The sequence below is a fragment of the Sturnira hondurensis genome, unplaced genomic scaffold (assembly GCF_014824575.4).
Source record: "Sturnira hondurensis isolate 20B ecotype Veracruz unplaced genomic scaffold, ASM1482457v3 Scaffold0009719, whole genome shotgun sequence".
Classification (NCBI taxonomy): domain Eukaryota; kingdom Metazoa; phylum Chordata; class Mammalia; order Chiroptera; family Phyllostomidae; genus Sturnira; species Sturnira hondurensis.
In genome coordinates, this window is record NW_028082350.1 from 3112176 (window position 1) to 3131124 (window position 18949).

Genomic DNA, 18949 nt, shown 5'->3' on the forward strand with positions numbered 1-18949 from the left:
TTTTAAAAAGGGTCTAGTTTCCTGTTTTTTTCAAACATAAGCTATACCAGAATTTATTCAAAAGACAGAAAACATCTAAAAGTCTAGGCCCCCCAAAAATCTTTACATGATATTCTCAGCCTTCATTGACTGAGCTGAAGATGTATCTTTTTAAAAACTGGAATTTTCAAATTTTAAGACACTGAACTTTGATATTTTTTCTGGTAGTTTAAAAAATTGGCATAATTAACAGACAAATCTTAATTTTCAAATACATTCCATATATCTTGTTTTGCCTATTATACTGTTTAAAGAAATAAAGTTTTAATGCCCAGTTTTGAAACGAAAACTTAGATTTCAGATGTATATTACTTTCCATTCACATTTTCTATTTTTCTCCATAATTTACCTTTCAAAATATAAAAACTGGATGTTTCTTCAAACAGATGGCTTGGATAATGTTCCATAAGTATAGTGAAGTAGTTAAAAACAGATGGAATGTCTTTCCAGCAAAACTTAATAGCTGTGTCTTTGCTAAATACTCAAGGATTAACAATGGCTCTTTTGTTCAGTGTCTTCTTCCTAAAGAGAAATTCTGTAGTGTAATATATAATTTTATTTTAATTTTTGAAAAAGATTTTATTTATTTAGTTTTAGAGAGAGGAAGGGAGGGAGAAAGGGAGAGAAACATTAGTGTATGGTTGCCTCTCATTGGCCTCCTACTGGGGACCTGGCCCAAAACCCAGGCATGTGCAGTGACTAGGAATAGAACCAGTGACCCTTTGATTTATTGGCCAGCACTCAACCTACTGAGCCATACCAGCCAGAGCTGTAATTTATAATTTTAGTGTGCCTTGAACATTTATGTAAATACCTTTAGCAATTAAAAAAATTAACAGTTATAAAATTTGCTGTATCTACAAATCTAAGTTTTACATAGCAGGTAACAGAAAATGGATAGGCATGTATTTTTATTATCACCAAAAACTTTTCTTACCAGCAGCCTGGAAGTCAATAAAGAATAGAATTAATTTCTACTGGATAAATAAACCTATACAGAGTTTCACAGAACTTTCACATTGCTTTGGATAACTCAGAATCTGGTACAACATACTACTTAGCTGGGGATTCTTTCAAAGGAAGAGTATCATCTATTCCATTTGGTACTCTTATGATACCTTCTTAATGGTGAAAACTACCTGCTTTCCAATCTAGTAAAGGAATGAGAGTTGGAAAATGGCAAATTATAATTTTCCCAAAAGCTGAAGCAAAATTTTGTTTCCCTCCTACTTTCACTAAACATGCAGAGATTCCGGGTTCAATAATAATTAAAGCAGGGTGCCATTCTATTTCTTTTTCAGAAGCATGACACCATCTTTTAATTTCAACCACTGTGAAAACATTACTTTCTCAGTTTTCCAAGTAAATGCTATACAAATACCAGTTCCCTTTCCCTTCTATTGCATACTGTAATGATTATATCATTGCTACTGTGAACAGCAATTTAATAAACAACCAATTAAGGTAGGTGCTGAGCTGGAATGTGTACTAGCTATAGGAAAAAAGCACACGGAAACTTAAGACTCAAATTCACACAAAAGCCTAATACATATCCTGTATTATTTATACCTAGGTCCTTTTGAACTCTAAATTTACGGAAAATCTAAATTTTGAATTCAAAATTATGGGAGCATTCAAATAAAATAATCTGAAGGCAGTAAAAAAAAAAAACAAAACCCAAACTTCCCGGAATAGAGTCAGAAAATAAGACTACTTTGTCCGCAGGATTCCATAAAATTAAATAGTAAATTTCCCCAAGTCTGTAGCCTATCTCATCTCCAAGCAAAAGAGAATAAATTCCTACTTGAGAATTAAAGCATCGCGGGTCAGTAAAAAAGTCAGATGTGGTTCTGGAAAAAAAAAAAACCTATGTTCCCATGGCAACTCCCACCGCCATTTTAAGGGTTTCCGCTGCCACCTGTTTTACGTCACTTCCGCTGCTACCTGCGTTGTTACTGGGAGCGGTAAACAAGGTATACAAGCATCTGAAGAGCTGTCGGGATGTGGCAGCACGGAGGTGCACGAGGTCGTGGCTGCACTCTGCTTCCACTGGTGGGCGTCCTGTTCTTCCAGGGTGAGTGTGTTAGCTGGCTCTGCCCCACTTCCGGCCGGGGGTGGGGGTAGGGAAGATGGTCGCTATTCCGCTTCCGGGTGGGGGGCAGCCCCGGAAAGCCCCCACAATGCTTCGGGGAAGGAAGGAAGGAAGCGGGAAGGTGTGGGGAGGATGTTTGCCTTAGTGGTGTTGGTAGCTTGCGAGTACTTTCCTGAGCCCCTGTAATCTCGACCACCTTGCGTGACTGCGTTGTGTTATGGTGATGGTGCGACTCGATAGAACCATGGAGGGCTCTGGTTTTGAGTGTACCCTGCGTTGTCTTGTGATTGACTCAGCTGTGGTTTATTGGCTGTATGTTATGATTCGTAAAGGGCAATTGTAGTGTTCATTACCTTGTCCAGTATTTTGGGAAAGAGAAACATGATTATTTTTTGGTTTACTTGTTTATTTAGTATCACCAAGTTATTAGTTGTTAATTTTATTTTTGATAGGTGACTATCAGGGCCTGTGAAGTAAAAACGTGTATTACATGAAAGGTATGCTGTAACTTGGTTATAATAGAGACGTATTTTGTTGAAAAAGCAACTGCTTTAGCATTTTAATAGCAAACTTTAACAAAATACAATAAAGGGCATACCAATTCTTTTAAAATTTTAATGTATACTATTAACTAACATAAAAAGTAAAAGTGTTCACACTATGACATACTCTTAAAATTTGGATTAGTTTTGCTTTCATGCAGTTTCGGATTGCATTGTTTCAATTGAACGTAATTTCATTTTAGGGTGCAATTATTTGTTGGATTTTTAAAAAAATGTGTTTGTGTGTTTGTGTGTCTTCCTGGGAAATTATGTGTTAGTAGAGCTAGCATTAGAATGCCTTGTTAACATCTTAAAATTTCCCTATGGACAGTGAGAATTTCTGAAGGGTACCTTTAACATAAAGACTGTAAGTGTTCTAAATCTCAGCAGGTAAGGTGGGGAAGTTTTTATTTGTCTGATGAGTAATATTCATGCCGCCAGCACATTTTCTGATTCTTCCTAGCTGCCTATGTCATTGTAAGTGTCCAGTTTTTCAGCTAAGTTATTTTGCAGTAGAATAATTAGGTTGACCTACTGTTCCTCCAACTAATCCCAGACCTCCACCTCACCCCCAATGGCAATGTTCAAATACTGTCCCATTGAAGAAAAAAATGTAGAAGTGGTGGGCGACTTTTTAAGCTTCATTTTAAATCTAGCAGACCAAATAATTCAAACACTAAAAGTTGATTTTATGATCTGTATACTTGTTGAGTAGATTTATCTTTTTGCCTTTTAAAAAGATCAGGTTTTTTGAGATATAATTCACATGCCATTCAATTTATTCATGTAAAGGGTATACTTCAGTGGTTTTTAGTATATTCAGAGTTGTGCGATCATTACCACAATTAATTTGGGATCATTTTCATCATCCTAAAGAGAAACTCCAAACCTTTTAACATATGCTCCCCATTCCTCCCTTCCCCCAGCTCTTGGCATACATCAGTCTACTTTCTATTGTTATGGATTTGCTTATTCTGGACATTTCATAAAAGTGAAATCCTATAATATGTGGGGGGCAGTGGTTTGTGACTAGCTTCTTTCAATTAGCATGTTTTCAAGGTTAATCCTTTTGGGGGGCGTTGTTGATTTTTAATCTGTTAGGTGATACCTTTGTTTCATTCCAGTGTTTGTCTTCAAAGATAGGACCTGTTAAATTATTAGCTTGTTTGCCTTTTCCTTATGTTATAAATGTGGTCCTGCTATTATCAGTTGTCTAAGTATTAGAAACAGTAGATTAGGCACCTAAGGTTTTTATACTTTTCTCTTTTTCATATAAATGGGCAATTTCTTTCTTTTTTTTAAAAATGATTTTATTTATTTTTAGAGAGGGGAAAAGAGAAAGAGACAAATATCAATGTGTGGTTCTTGCATGCCCCACACCAAGGGCCTGGCCCACAACCCAAGCCTGTGCCCTGACTGGGAATCAAACTGGTGACCCTTTGTTTCACAGGCTGGTGCTCAATCCACTGAGCCACACCAGCCAGGGCTATATGGACAATTTAATAAATCAAAGGCTGATAGATTTTTATTTTGGAAAACTTGTATACAAAATTGGGAGTTTTACCATTTTTTCATTTCTTCCATGTTTAAATGACTTTTTTGTTTTCCTCTCAGATTAAAAATTTTGATAATTGTGAGTATTTCTGTAGTTAGCTGTTTTTACCTGGGAAGAATGCTTTTTCACTCAGTTGATAAATATTCACAAGCAGGTTATTCCTAAGATAGAAATTTATGAATGAATGTAACATTGGATCAATATTTTTTATTATTTATTTTTTTGAGTAAAGGAGACAAATTATTTTACCTCCCTTGATTTTAAAACTTTCAGTTTTAGTATAATATATAGAGAAAAGTGCACATATCATAAGGGTACAGCTCAATGAATTATCAGAAACTGAACACCTGGGTAACTGGCACCCAGGTGTTCAGAATATAGAATATTGCTGGCACTCCAGAAGCCTTCCTTGTGCTTCCTTCCAGTCATTATCCCTTCTTCCCCAAGGGAAGCCAACATCCCGATGTGTAGATTAGTAGTGTAGTCTAATTTAGTGGCTGTGTCCCTCTATGACTACCGCTTCTATCAGGTGGCAGTATCTCCATCTCTTATCAGGCTCTGGTAACACCACTTCCTTCTTTTGTTACTTCAGGCTTGGGGATGACAGAGGCCTTGTGCCTTTGTTGGCTTCCTTGACCCTGAGAAAAGTTCCTTTGAAAAGTTGTCCGTATACTTTTCAAAATCTCAGTTGGTTGTGCCTTCTCTTTTTTGCCTGGGGTCTGTCTGATAAATGCATCTTCCCCCAAGCTCATGGGCTACATCGGAAATGGTGGATATCCAGAGAAAAGCTGTGTATAGTTAGGAAAGGAGAGGAGGGGAATGGATAGAGCAGGCAACAAGTAAAAGTTCACTACATTCAATGTGAGATCTTATGGTGGTGATACTCAAGGATCTATTAATATTTGGACACTCAGGGACAGTGATGGCTAGTGATATAGATTGGAGAATCATTAGCCTATTAACAATTGTTAAATCTATAAAAGTGGTTAGGATTGTCCACAGAGAATGTGTTAAATGAAGGACCATAGACTAAGGATGGAACTTTTAGGCACGCCAGTGTGTAAAGGATAGGTAGGAAATAAGAACACACAGATTTGATAGAAACCGTGAGAGATGTGGAAAGTGTGTGTGTGTGTGTGTGTGTGTGTGTGTGGAGTTGGTTACCATATGTGCCCTAAATCAAAGTAGGTAAACTTTATCAAAGATCCAAAGAATATTTTAGGCTTTGTGGGCCCCATGGTCTTTTGCAGCTATTCAGCTCTGCTGGATTATTACAAAACATCCTAAGACAATATATCAATGAATCAGCATGGTTGTATTCTAATAAAACTTTTTGTAGCTGGCCAGTGTGGCTCAGTAGCCGAAGCATCATCCCGTATACTGAAAGGTCATGGGTTCAATTCCTGGTCAGGGCACATGCTTAGTTGTAGGTTTGATCCCTGCTTGGGGCACTTATGGGAGACAACCAGTTGATGTTTCACATTGACATATCTCTCTTTCCCTTCCTCACTCTCTAAAAAAACAAACAAACCAAACAACAACAACAAAAACAACAAAAAACTTTGTGTAGATGTGGGCTAGATTTGACCTATGAACCATACTTTGCTGACCCTGCCCTAAAGTAACTATCCCCTTGACATCATCCCTTGTGTATCTCAAAGGCACCTTAAACTTATTCAAAGTGAAACTCATGTTCTTTCCTGCCAAGCTTGATACTTTTCTAGTCTTCCCTGTGTGGGTCAGTGAATCGTATCACCAAGTCAGGAACCCAGGAATTATCCATGACACTTCTCTTTCTCTAACATTCCACATCTGATCTGTCACCAATTCTTGCTGATTTTACCTTGTAAGTATTGTCTCCCTAGTTCTCTCCATGTCCACTCCTTCCAACTTCATTCATGCTCCCCTTATTTCTCTTCTTGATTATTGTAATGGCCTTCTAAGTAATCTTGTATTTACTCTTGACTCCTCCTAATTATCTTCCCTAGAGCAGAGGAATTAACCTTACATAGAAAAAGGGACACCACACTCTTTGAGGTTGGAAGTTAGGATGAATGCAGATACAGGAAGGTATGTGTGGCTGGGCAGTTTGTATGGCCTCAAGTTTCTTGAAGCAGTAAGAGGAGAAATTTTCTGAGAATAAGGAATTTGTAGGTACACAGAGGATAAAAGAGAATGGCAGAGTTTGAGGAATCAGAGGAGATGACCAAGCCTGGTTAAAAGGCCATCAGTGTCATTAAAGGCTCAGCTGTGGGTGGAATTCACAAATTTCTTATGGTAACTATCTCTGCAGTTGTGTGATTTTTCTCTTTCCGTGTACAACAGTCACAGTCTAGGCATGGTCATCTGGGACCATAGGGAACTTAGGAATGTTGAAAATATGGTAAAAGGGGATAGGAAGAGAGTAGGTGACCAGTGAGCATGCTTTATTCCTACACTACAGTTTTTGGTGACCTGTCCACTTCTCTCTCTCAGCCCTTGTCTGCCTGCTTCCTTCCTTCTGAACTGCTCTCAAAGTGGTATGTTAATGGAGGAAATCATCTTTTGAAACTGAATGTAATCAGTGATATAGGTACTTGAGTAGCATTATGTACTAAAGGCAATGAGAACATTGACGAGAGGACAATGAACTGCATCAGGGTATTTGGGCATACATAACAAGGGGGCTGATATTTGAGCTGGGTTTTGAAAGTATGTGAGCATTGGGGGATGGTGTGGGGGGGGAACAACTCAGACAGGACTGGTAGAGGTGGGGAGATCCTTCCAGACAAAGACATATTCAAAGAAAGGCACAGTAATGTAAAAGGACATAGTAAATCTAGGAAATGGCAGGACATTCAGGCAATGGTGAAGGGAATGGGATTGGTAGATGGGTGGAGAAGCAAGTGTTTGGGGCAGACTGTCACTATTTGTATTTTATTCTATAGCCCAATAGATAATTATTGACAGTTTTTGAATGTTTGCGGTATTTAATAATAGCTAACATTTATTGAAAGTTTCTATTTCAGGTGCTATGCTAAGCATTTTTTGGTTATTTAATCTATTAGATCCTCACAGTGATCCAGTGAAGTAGGCCTTGTTGTAATTCCCATTTACCAAGTGAGGAAATAGAAGTTTGAACAGATTAAATAACTGTGATCAGAGTGTAACAGCTAGAAAGTAGCTGAGCTAGAAATTGAAGTCCAGGTCTGTCTAATTCTAAACCCATAGTTTAAAATCTCTGTGCTATGCTTATTTTTTAGAATAAAGGGTATGGGGAGAGAGTAGTTTACCCTCATTTCCACCTCCCATTTTTTAGAACTGGATCTTGGGTGATGAGTAAGGTAGTTCAGGAGAGAGTAGGGACTGGGGGTTGAAGGCTTTTCAGGGAAAGGTACAGCATTCACGAAGGCATAGAGGAATGACAAGTTTATTCTGTCAAAGTCAGAGAGGATGCTGTGAGTGAGCCAGAAGTAATTATCTTTGGGATGGGTCAGATTCTTATTAGAGTTGTGAAGTCAGTCTTGGTCTCCTCCTTTAAGAAGAATGTGAACAGACTAGATTGTCTGGAGAGGAGCAAGAAAAATGATTAAAAGCAGCAGAAATAAAGGCAGTGGAATAGGTGACTCATAACTGTCTGTGTTAGGAAAGGTTGAAAGAGTGTAGGCAGAACTGAAGATGTGGCAATAAGGATGATGAACCTAACATGCATTGAACCTTCTCTTTGGGTTAGTTTGGCTTCTCAGTGTTGTAAATGTTTTAACTCATTTATTCCTCACAGTGAACTTCTAAGATAAGTGCTATTATTATCATTCCCATCAGAGAGAGAAACTGAAGAAGTAAAGTAACTTACTAAGATCACAGAGCCAGCAAGTGATAGATAGGGCTGGAATATGCATCCTGCACATAGAAGTTCTCAGGACAGTGTGTGAGTGAGTTTGCTGTTCTGTTTGCCTTTGGCCCACTGAAACAATCATGGCTTATTGCCATAGAGAAGGAAGCGGGAAAAACAAAGTGGCCAGTGGCTTACTTCCCTAAAAAAAAAGGCTTTCTATGGGAGAGAAATAGAACTGCTCACTGTTCTCTGAAAGCAGAGGGAATTGGTCAGAGGGAGGTGTCAACTCTTTTGGGGCAGTAGAGGGTCAAAGTTGATATTATATGAGTGTCAACTGTTTTGGGGTAGTAGAGTGTCACAGTTGGAAAGAGTAAGTTTCTAGAGATTTAAAAAAATTATATCTCATTTTCACATTTAGAATGGATTAAGTTGTTCTCTTTTCCTCCCCATGATTTAGTTTTAATGGATATATGATTCACTAACCAGCTTAAAGAAAGGAAAAACCAAAACAAAACTAGATAGAACCTTAGAATTTTTACAAAATTCTTTGAAAAAAATATCCTGCTCTTACTTTCTATTCTCATTTGGCTGGTGGTTGAAGCCAGAGTAGCTTCAGGTTACAGCCATGCTGTAGTTGGGGTAAGTCCCTTAAACCACAATAGCTGATATCCTGGGTGGGGGTGGGGGTGGGGGGGTGGGGGAGAGAGAGAGAGAGAATGTGTGTGTGTTAGGGGAGTGGGTGGTGTTTTCTTTTAGCCTGCTGTGGGCTGACCCACTTGTTTGAATGTAATTTAACCAAAAGTCTGTACTTGGAAAAATGCTGGTGGAACCACTTTTAAATTTTACTCAAGAATCCATTCTATGATTTAATATTGTAAAATGACAAAAATACTGTCCTTGATTAATGCAGACATCCACTCCTTATCCTTTTTGGCTTACATTTGGCTTACATGAGAAGATATTTATCACTGTGGTTTCTATGAGAGCCTTAAAAATGATAAATAGCATCTTTATGTTCTTTAGTCATCTATATTTCTTCTACCCGAATAAAAACACTTTAAATATTTGAGCTTGCTTTGATTAGGTGTTCACACTGCCCTTTCCTTGGAGATTAAAGTGGATGCCCGTGTTCGGGGTTATGTTGGAGAAAAGATCAAGTTGAAATGCATTTTCAAGTCGACTTCATCTGTCACTGACAAACTCACCATAGATTGGACATACCGACCTCCCAGCAGCAGTCGCACAGAATCAGTAAGTGTATACTTCAAAATTTTTCTTTGGGTCTTCTGTGGTCAAGAGCTTAGGAATCCTTTTATTCCAAGTCCCAGGCACTCCTTAGGCCTTCTTATCTTAGAATAGAAGATGAGCTTCTATTTCAGTAGGAGATGAGCTGCTGCCCTACATGACACCCATTTGGTCATGTATGGGTTTTTATTCTTCTCTGTAAGAGTTTTGCAAATAAGCTATTGGAAAAAAGTTGTCAGAAATTCAGAGGAAATGTAGTTTAATTTTGTTTCCCCTTTGTTGTTTCTCTTTTCCTGGCTTCATAAAATCATTTTCTATAAGATTTCAAAATCTTAGTAGATTCCATGTACTAAGAAGTGGTACCTCCAGGACTGTTGGATAGAAAAATCCTATAGGTCCCAGTCCTAGTCATCCTTTCTTTCAAAGCTGCTCATTTACTGTCGTATGAAGTTGTCTCAGTGGGTGTATCTGCCTCAGTATCTATACTCTGTAGATTTCTCTTGGCATCTTTTCCCATTGTGTAAATGTCTGCATTGATTTATGTAGTACTCTTGGAAGGAAATAGTGGCACCTGATGTTGATGACAGATGCTCTTGGTAACAGATGGTCTTGCACTATTAGAAATTATATACCTTAGTCACACATATAAAACAATTTATGATTCAGATCCCATTGTGGATGTCTGATTGAAGATTGCAGTGCTATTAAAAAAAAACAAACCCTTTCTCTTGATGCTTTCAGCATTACCCTAGTTTGGGGTAGATACTCTCAAGAATGTGATTGTCAAAGCTGTATATGAAATTGGATTTTTGAAAGTATCTTTAATTTGTTTTTCCTGTTTCCTTCATTGAAAAAACTTTTGGCTTAATTTTAATGTATAGTTTTGAATTTTTTTAGGAGTCTTATTGAGTGGAATGTAGCTTGGGGTTAGGTAGGTGACTCCAGTGAAGGAAGCTAGGCTATGTGCATGGTCCTCTTTTTTTAAACCTAAAATAGTTTGCTTTATTTTGAGTGATTGGGAGCTATGACTGGCCTCATTTAATTCTGCTTCCCTGGGCAGAGTAGGAGCCCTGACTGGTGTGGCTCCATGGGTTGGGCATTGTACCACAAACTGAAAGGTTGCTGGTTCAATTCCCAACCAGAGCACATGGCTAGGTTGCGGGTCAGGTCCTGGTTGGGGGCATGTGAGAGGCAACCTATTGATGTTTCTTTCTCACATCAGTGTTCCTCTTCCTCTTTTTCCCCTTCCCTTCCCTTCTCTCTAAAAATAAAATCTTTTAAAAAATATATAGGACAGAGAAAGCAATGGGGGTTTTCTTGGGTCAGAAGCCTTAACTGCGAACAGTAGGCTGTTCTCATATGGTGCTAGTCTCTCTTAGGCTGGTCAGAAAGTCGGCTCACCCAAGTTGGAATTAGTGACCCTTTAATGTTATGTAGCATGATGTTGTAGTTATGTGGTCAGTCAGGGTTCTATCAGAGTAATCAGTTAGCAAGGATTTGAGTATTACTAACTTGGAATTAAAAGTTAGATTCATCTCAAAGACACACAACCGGCCTTGTTTTGTCAGTAAGGAATTTCAAACCCTGTCATGTTGATGCTAATAATCAGCAGTAGGCATTCTTTACCTCCCTTTTTGGAACGCACATTACACATATTATTTCTTAACATCTATATTTCCCACTAGACTGTAAATTCCATGAGAGCAGGGACTGTGCTTGTTTGGCTCTCACTATATCCTTTTGCTTAACACAGTGCCTAGCACATAATAGGTGTGCAGTAAATATTTGTTGAATGAATACATGAACAAATGAACCAATAAGAAATGATTCAGCATCTTCTTTGGGAAGTTGCTCTTTAAAATTGGGCAATTGTTCCTAAATGGGGAGGTAGCAAGTAGACAAATAAAGAGGAAAGCCTTGACCCTTGCATCAGAGAGAGAGAGAGAGAGAGAGAGAGAGAGATAGAGATAGAGAGATATTGATCATATTGCGTTGTGGTACCCGCTGGGCCTGCAACTAGATAAAATTCCAGTAAGTGCTTTTGGTGATAAAGTGTATAATGACTTATCTGAAGCAGTGTTTTAATTCAGAATACATTCATTGAGTACTGATCATGCTTCTGACTTGGGGTTTTTATTAATTGCCAAGATAGATAGCTTGAGAGAGGCTTGATTATATTATACTCTCCTGGTGATTTTGAGAAAATACAAAAATCTCCCCTTTCCCATTTATTAGCTCTGTACCTTTAGTAACTCAGTTGTTTTCTTTTTTCTTTTTGGCCTTGTTCCTCTTTCTGTAAATATGAAATAATTATACTTGCCCTGTGTACAGTTGTTATAAGGCTCTAATAGCAAATGCATAGAAGTCATTTGCAAACCATACAGTATTATATTAGATGCTACTTTGGAATAGGGTTTCTTAATTTTGTCACTGTTGACATTTTAACCTGGATAATTCTTTGTTGTGGGAGCTGTTCTATGCATTTTGGGGTTTTTAGTAATATTCCTGTATTGTACCCACTAGGTGCCAATAGTATTCCCCCCAATTGTGATAACAAAAAACTATCAGTGGATATTGCCAAATGTTCCCTGGAGGGCAAAATTACCCCTGGCTGAGAACTACTGCTTTAAGACTTTAGGGAGAATTTAGAAGAGGTTTGAGAGTTAGGATACCAAGATTCTTTCATCAGGCCTTTTTCTGATGTTTCATTGACCCATCTTTTAACTTACAGGATGGAGGTGAACAAAGCATAAAAAAATGCCCAACTGAGAAAACTCATTATACGTTTTTAATTTATTTTAGACCTACTAAGCTTTACGTCTTTATTGCATTTTCCAAATTAACTTTTTTTTCTCATGGTGTTGCTTTCTTAGATTTTTCATTATCAGTCCTTCCAGTACCCAACCACAGCAGGTACATTTCGAGATCGAATTTCCTGGGTTGGAGATGTATACAAAGGGGATGCATCCATAAGCATAAACAACCCTACCATGAAGGACAATGGAACATTCAGCTGTGCTGTGAAGAATCCCCCAGATGTGCACCATAACATTCCCATGACAGAGCTAATAGTCACAGAAAGGGGTAAGCTAACTGTCACTAACCTTCTTCTGCAGTACCTAGTGACTACTGTGGTGCTCTTTCAACAAACCAAAGACAAGCAAAGCTACCTATCTTTGTAATGCACTTGGTCTTTGGAGCATTCTGCCATTCTGAATTGTCTATTAGGATGATTTTTTTAAGTATATTTTATTGATTATGCTATTACAGTTGTCCCATTTTTTTCTTCCCTTTATCCCCCTCCACCAGTCTCCCACCCTCTTTAGTCCATAGGTCATACATGGCTTCTCCAGTTCCCATATTATTCTTAACATCCCTCTGTCTCTTTTCTACCTTTCAATTATGCTTCTTATTCCCTGTACCTTTACCCCCATTCTCCCCTTCTCCCTCCACTCAGATAACTCTCCATTTCTGTTCTAGTTGTTGTTTTTTTTTAGGTTCAGTTGTTGATAGTTGTGACTTTTTTGTCATTTTACTTTTCATAATTTTGATCTTTTTTTTCTTAGATAAATTCCTTTAACATTTCATATACTAAGGGCTTGATGATGATGAACTCCTTTAACTTGACCTTATCTGGGAAGCACTTTATCTGCCCTTCCATTCTAAATGACAGTTTTTCTAGATAGAATAATCTTGGATGTAGGTCCTTGCTTTTCATGACTTTGAATACTTCTTTCCAGCCCCTTCTTGCTTGCAAGGTTTCTTTTCAGAAGTAAGCTGATAGTCTTCTGGGAAGTCCTTGTAGGTCCATCTCTCCTTGTCTCTTGCTGCTTTTAAGATCATCTCATATTTAATCTTGGGCAATGTAATTATGAATGTGCCTTGGTGTGTTCCTCCTTGGGTCCAACTTGTTTGGGACTCTCTAAGCTTCCTGAACTTGCATGCCTGTCTACTTCATTAGACTGGGAAGTTTTCTTTCATTATTATTTTTTAAAGTATTTTTTCTTTTTAAAAATATTTTATTTATTTATTTTTAGAGAGGGGAAGGGAGGGAGAAAGAAAGGGAGACAAACATCAATGTGTGGTTGCTCTTGTACACCCCCAACTGGGGACCCAGCCTGCAACCCAGGCATGTGCCCTAACTGGGAGTTGAACCAGTGACCCTTTGGTTCATAGGCTGGCACTCAATCCACTGAGCTCCATCAGCCAGGGGCTCATTATTTCTTTCAAATAGTTTTTAATTTATTGCTCTTCCTTTTCTCCTTCTGGCATCCCTATGATTTGGATGTTGGAATGTTTAAAGTTGTCCCAAAGGTTCCTAAGCCTCTCCTTATTTTTTTGAATTCTTGTTTCTTCATTCTGTTTCAGTTGGATGTTTATTTCTTCTGCTCCAAGTCATTGATTTGAATGATACAGGGCACTGTTGGTTCCCTGTATATTTCTCTTTATTTCACTTTGCATAACCTTCACTTCTTCCTTTATTCCTTTATTCCTTCCTTACTCAGCCAATTCTGCAAGCATCCTGATTACCAGTGTTTTGAACTCTGCATCTGATAGGTTAGAGAGTTTGTCCAACCTGTCTCTTCATCGCTTAGTTCTTTTTCTGGAGTTTTGATCTATTCTTTCATTTGGGCCATATTTCCTTGTCTTGGCACACCTGTTACATTATAAGGGGTGGAGCTTTAGGTAGGGCAGGGCCACCTACTTTGCTACAGTGTGGCACTGTATGTGGGGGAGGGATCAGAGAGGGAACAGTGACATTTGCTTAGCTCTTGCCCTCCTTTCAGTCTCTTCCCCCACTCTGTGCAAGTGAATTAGGCCCTTCTGGTGCTAATTCCTGGGTGACTTAGCTTGTGTACATTCTCAGACTGTATGGGCCTCTCCATTGGACTCCTGTGAGACTAGGAGTTTCTCCCACCTTTACCCCCATAGGTTTTTACAGCCAGTGGTCTTGAAGCTTTAGTTTCCTACACTGGGTCCCTGTGTTGTGCAGTGTGTTCCCCACTTGTTCCCCACTTGTTCCCCACTTGTTCCGCACTTGTTCCTCCTGGTTTATTCACATGGGAATGTGGGTCCTCCGGTCTGCCAGCCACCACCTTGCCGCATTTCCTGTCCGAATCAATTGCCCACCTCTGCCCCTCCTGCCAGTCTGGATGAATGTTTCTCTTTACCTGGTTGTTGGACTTCCATACATTTTCATTTTCTGGAAGTTCTGGTTGTTTTTTGTTTTTAAATTGGTTGCTATCCTTCTTTAGGTTATGTGAGGAAGTGAAGCATATCTACCTACACTTCCATTTTAACCAGGAGCCCCTCTATTGGGATGAAATTTTTAATCTTCATTTTGCAAGCTGAAGTTTTTCTTCAAATACTGTCATAGTTTCTTCATCTCCCCCACCGTCCTTTTTGTTAAGACTTCATGTGACCGGAGGTGTGTGGGATGTGTGACAGATCCTGTAATAAATGAGGGTTGTTGTCTCTGCCATAAAGAAGTCATTCTGGTTTCCCTAGTATGTTCGTGCCTTAGTTATGAGATAGTGTTCTTGCCTGTGTCTTGAAAGGATACCTACCACTCCAGTGATAGAGGCAGCACATTTCCTTGATGTTGCAAAGACCAGCACTTTCCTTTTAGTGTGAAACTGAAGGAGAGTGGGTTAAGGACTAATATTAATTTTCTACATTATTCCCTGGTGACTTTTGAACATTCTAGTGCTTAGTTGGATTTGAACCAAAGACTTAGAGATACATTATGGTTTTTTAAAAGATAATAACCCATAAGTTTCAAAGACATGAACACATTCATACTAGTGGGGGGAGTAGAAACTAATACAGTTTTTCTGAAAGACCCTTGGTCATATGAATAGATACCTTAAAAATATATACCCTTTAATTTAGAATTTGATTTAAAAACTTTATCTTAAAGAAATAGAGCTAAGCATGAAGGTTTATGCACAAGGATGACCATCATAATATAACTCATAAATTTAAAGAATTGGAAGTAATTTGAATGTTCAGCATTAGAGGACTGAGTCATTAAATTACTCAATATGGTAGAATACTCTGCAGCCTTTTAAAAAGTCACCTCTGGAAGGAACTTTTAATGACATGAAAAATACTTATTATATATTAAGTAAAACAGGAGGTTAGGAATAATATATAAAATATGATTCATAGTTTTAAAATATACACTGTCCTCCCTATATGCAGACCCATATTCACATATTCTTAGAAAGACAATTGAATAAGTACATAGTAATGTGTCAGTCTTAGGTAGTAGGATTATGGGTAAATTTTTATTATTTTTTCTACATCCAATTTATACCTTTTGTAATGAGAGGAAATGGCAAGGGTGAAAGTAAAACCTATCTCATAGCCAAGAAAACATTTCTGCACGTCCCTCTCTTTTACCTTCTCTTTTCCTTCTCTAGGTTTCGGCACCATGCTCTCCTCTGTGGCACTTCTTTCCATTCTTGTTTTCATTCCCTCAACCGTGGTGGTTGTTCTGCTGCTGGTGCGAATGGGGAGGAAGTCTGCAAGGCTGAAGAAAAGGAGCAAATCAGGCTTTAAGAAGTCATCTATTGAGGTTTCAGATGAGTAAGTCCAGTAAATTCATTTCTCCTTCAAATCCGTGCTTTGTGGATGGTATGGTACCAAGGCTGCTGCACCCATGCCTTCCTTTCTTCCAGGCTGAGACTAGTTATCCTGTTGAAATTTCCTTTTTGTTTTTGTTTTTAATATTTTATTTATTTACTTTTAGAGAGAGGGAAGGAGGGGAGAAAGAGAGGGAGAGAAACATCAATATGTAGTTGCCTCTTGCATGCCCCCAACTGGGGACCTGGCTCAAAACTCAGGCATGTGCCCTGACTGGGAAATGAACTGGTAACTCTTTGGTTCACAGGCTTATACTCAATCTACTGAACCACACCAGCCAGGGATCCTTTTAATTAAAAAAATTTTTTTATCCTTACCTGAGGACATTTCTTGCATTGCTTTCGAAGAGAAAGGAAGGGACAAAGGAAGGGACAAAGGAATGGACAGAGGGAGGGAGAGAAGGAAGGGAGAGAGAGAAACATGGATGTGAGAGAGATGCATTGATTGGTTGCCTCCTGTATATGCCATAACTGGGGATTGCACTTGCCCAGACTGAGAATCATATGTGCCAGGACAGATCAAACCCACAACCTAGGTATGTGCCCTGACTGGGAATTGAACCTGCAACCTTTTGGTTACCAGATGATGCTCCAACCAAGTGAGCTACACTGACCGGGGCTGAAACTTCCTTCTGAAGAGAAGAGTTCTGCTGAGCAGTACTACAAGGAAGGCTGAAAGTGAAACCTATGGATATTAATTTGGAGAGAGATGGAAGGGTTGATAGAATTGTCCTAGTTTCCTACTTTGGAAATCAGACTTTATGATTCTTTGGTTCTGAATATAAAACCTGATGTGTATATCTCATTCCTTCAAAATTGATAGGAAATTCCAACAAGTTATGTTGTTTCCTACCATTTCTTCTCATTTGATCCATATTCTAGCTACAGGGAGCTTATTTGCTCTCTCCACGTACTATACTCATTCAGGTCAGACTCCATCCCCTCTCCACCTGGAATGCTTCTCTCTCACCTGGAATCCCCTCCTTCTTTCCCCTTTTTGCCTTACTGGTATACTGTTTCTTATCATTTATGACCCAGCTGAAATGTCCCTTTCTGTTGAGTTTTCCTGGGTCCTGCAAGGAGAACTAGTCACTCCCTCCTCTTTGCTGCCAGAGAAGTTTGACCTTAACTTCATTAAAATATTTATCTTATTGTATTATATAATAATGTACTTGTTAAGTTTCAACAGGTCTCTCACCCCCAAGAGACTATGAACTCTTTATCCCCAGCCTAGCACAGTGCCTAAGACATGTGTGGTGCTCAGTGTATTTCTAAATGAATGACTGAGACTAGGTCCTATTTATTGAGCACTTGCTATGTTCCAGGCATTGTGGTATGTGTTCTACATGTGTTTATTTTTCTTTACTCTTAACCACTATCCTATAACCATGGCTGGTAATATCTACATTTTATAGGGGAAACAGGCTCCTAGAACTTAAGTAATTTGCCCAGTTACCCTGATAATAAGTGGCAGAACTGGAATTTAAAACCAGACCTGTCTGACTTTAATGCCTGTGCTCTTAGCTGCTATAATACACTGACCTAGTGATTTTTCTGATTTGGTTTGTCCTTTTTACAGCACTGACCAAGAGGAGGAAGGTGACTGCATGTCAAGGCTTTGTGTCCATTGTGCTGAGTGCTTGGTAAGCTTATGCCATTTCTTCTGTCCCCTGTTCATGTTTCACTCTTTTGCTTACGTCTTTTCCTTTGCCCTTAGAGGGAGCAGAGGGAGCAGAGGGTATGCCAGTAGGCCCAAAGCATAATGTCAGTCAAGGTCTTCCTCCAAAGCATTTTTGTTTCAGGGAGTCCCCTACCCCCAAACTCTAATTGTTATTTTGTTTTCTCTCTCATGGGCAGAGAGGAGTGTCTTTGGATTAGGGAAGGGGACAGTGTAGAGCTTTCTCTGCTGATTGACAGAGAACATACTGAAAGTGGAGTGTCCTCTGTCACTAAAGTCATGCTAGGAGACTTCAACTGGCTGGACCCAGAGCCCTGAATTGAATGTTTCTGCAGAGCCTCAGTTTTTTTCCCCCCCATGGAATTATAGTGATATAACCTTTTAGGTAACTTGATGGCTTTGCCAATAACAAATACTCAGGTTGGAAGGCCTGAATTTTTATTTGAATTTCAAAAGGCTGCCATTTCTCTTTTTTCAAGCACTTTCTGTGTCTGAAAGGTTTGTTTGGCTATCCCAGGAACCTAGGAAAAAGAAAGCTCTCTCTTATGTGGTCCAGTTGAAAAGTAATATATGATCTAATATGAAGCATACCTGTCATTTTATGATTTAAACCTGAGCTCTTTTTGTACTTACTATTGCCAAGTTCAGCACTTAGCCAGATGAACACAGCCTAATTACTCATTGCAGTGTTCTTTATTCCTCTTTTTCTGGTACTTGAGGTAAGATGAGGGAAAGTGCCAGTGGAGAGGATCTAATACCAACCCTTTAGAGTTTGGATATTTTGATAAGTTATTCATGGAGCATTTGACATGTGCCAGATATGACTCTAGGAAATAGCAGTGAACAAAATGGACAAAAATATCTGCTGTCAAAGAACTTTTTTTTTTACTTTAAATAATTTTTTGGTTGTTCAGTTATAGTCAACGTGCAACATTATATTACTTTCTGGTGTATACCCCAGTGATTAGACATTTATATAACTTACTAAGTGGGTGGACTTCCACCAAGATGGAGGCATAGGTGGAAACACTGTGCCTTCTCCCACAACCAAGTTTGAATACAACAAAGGTTTGGAGAACTAGGACACACCCAAAGACCAGAAAACGGAATTATACGGAAGTCCGATAACTACGAACCGTTCAACGGGGACGGTAAGAGAGGCGGAGCCAGCAGTGGAGCTGGGTCGGGGTGGACAGATCCCCCGACCTAGGCGCACAGGCAGCCCGGAACCAGTCGGGGTGTGGGGCAGACTGACCGCAGTCGCACATTCGCGCACAGTGAGATGGACCACGCAGGCCCCAGGGGGCGAACCCAGTGGTGGAGGGCTGACGGCGGTG

General features: G+C 39.1%; 1 protein-coding gene across 1 annotated transcript in view; it reads left to right on the forward strand.

The window, feature by feature from the left end:
• The first annotated feature begins 1953 nt into the window (after positions 1 to 1953).
• MPZL3 (myelin protein zero like 3) overlaps positions 1954 to 18949 on the forward strand; it is a 28270-nt gene continuing 11274 nt past the window's right edge. Inside the window, exons 1-5 of the mRNA XM_037057485.1 lie at positions 1954 to 2113; positions 9127 to 9293; positions 12161 to 12371; positions 15713 to 15878; positions 17514 to 17577. Of these exons, the coding sequence (XP_036913380.1) occupies positions 2041 to 2113; positions 9127 to 9293; positions 12161 to 12371; positions 15713 to 15878; positions 17514 to 17577 (681 nt within the window). The 5' untranslated portion in view covers positions 1954 to 2040. The remainder of the gene's footprint in view (positions 2114 to 9126; positions 9294 to 12160; positions 12372 to 15712; positions 15879 to 17513; positions 17578 to 18949) is intronic.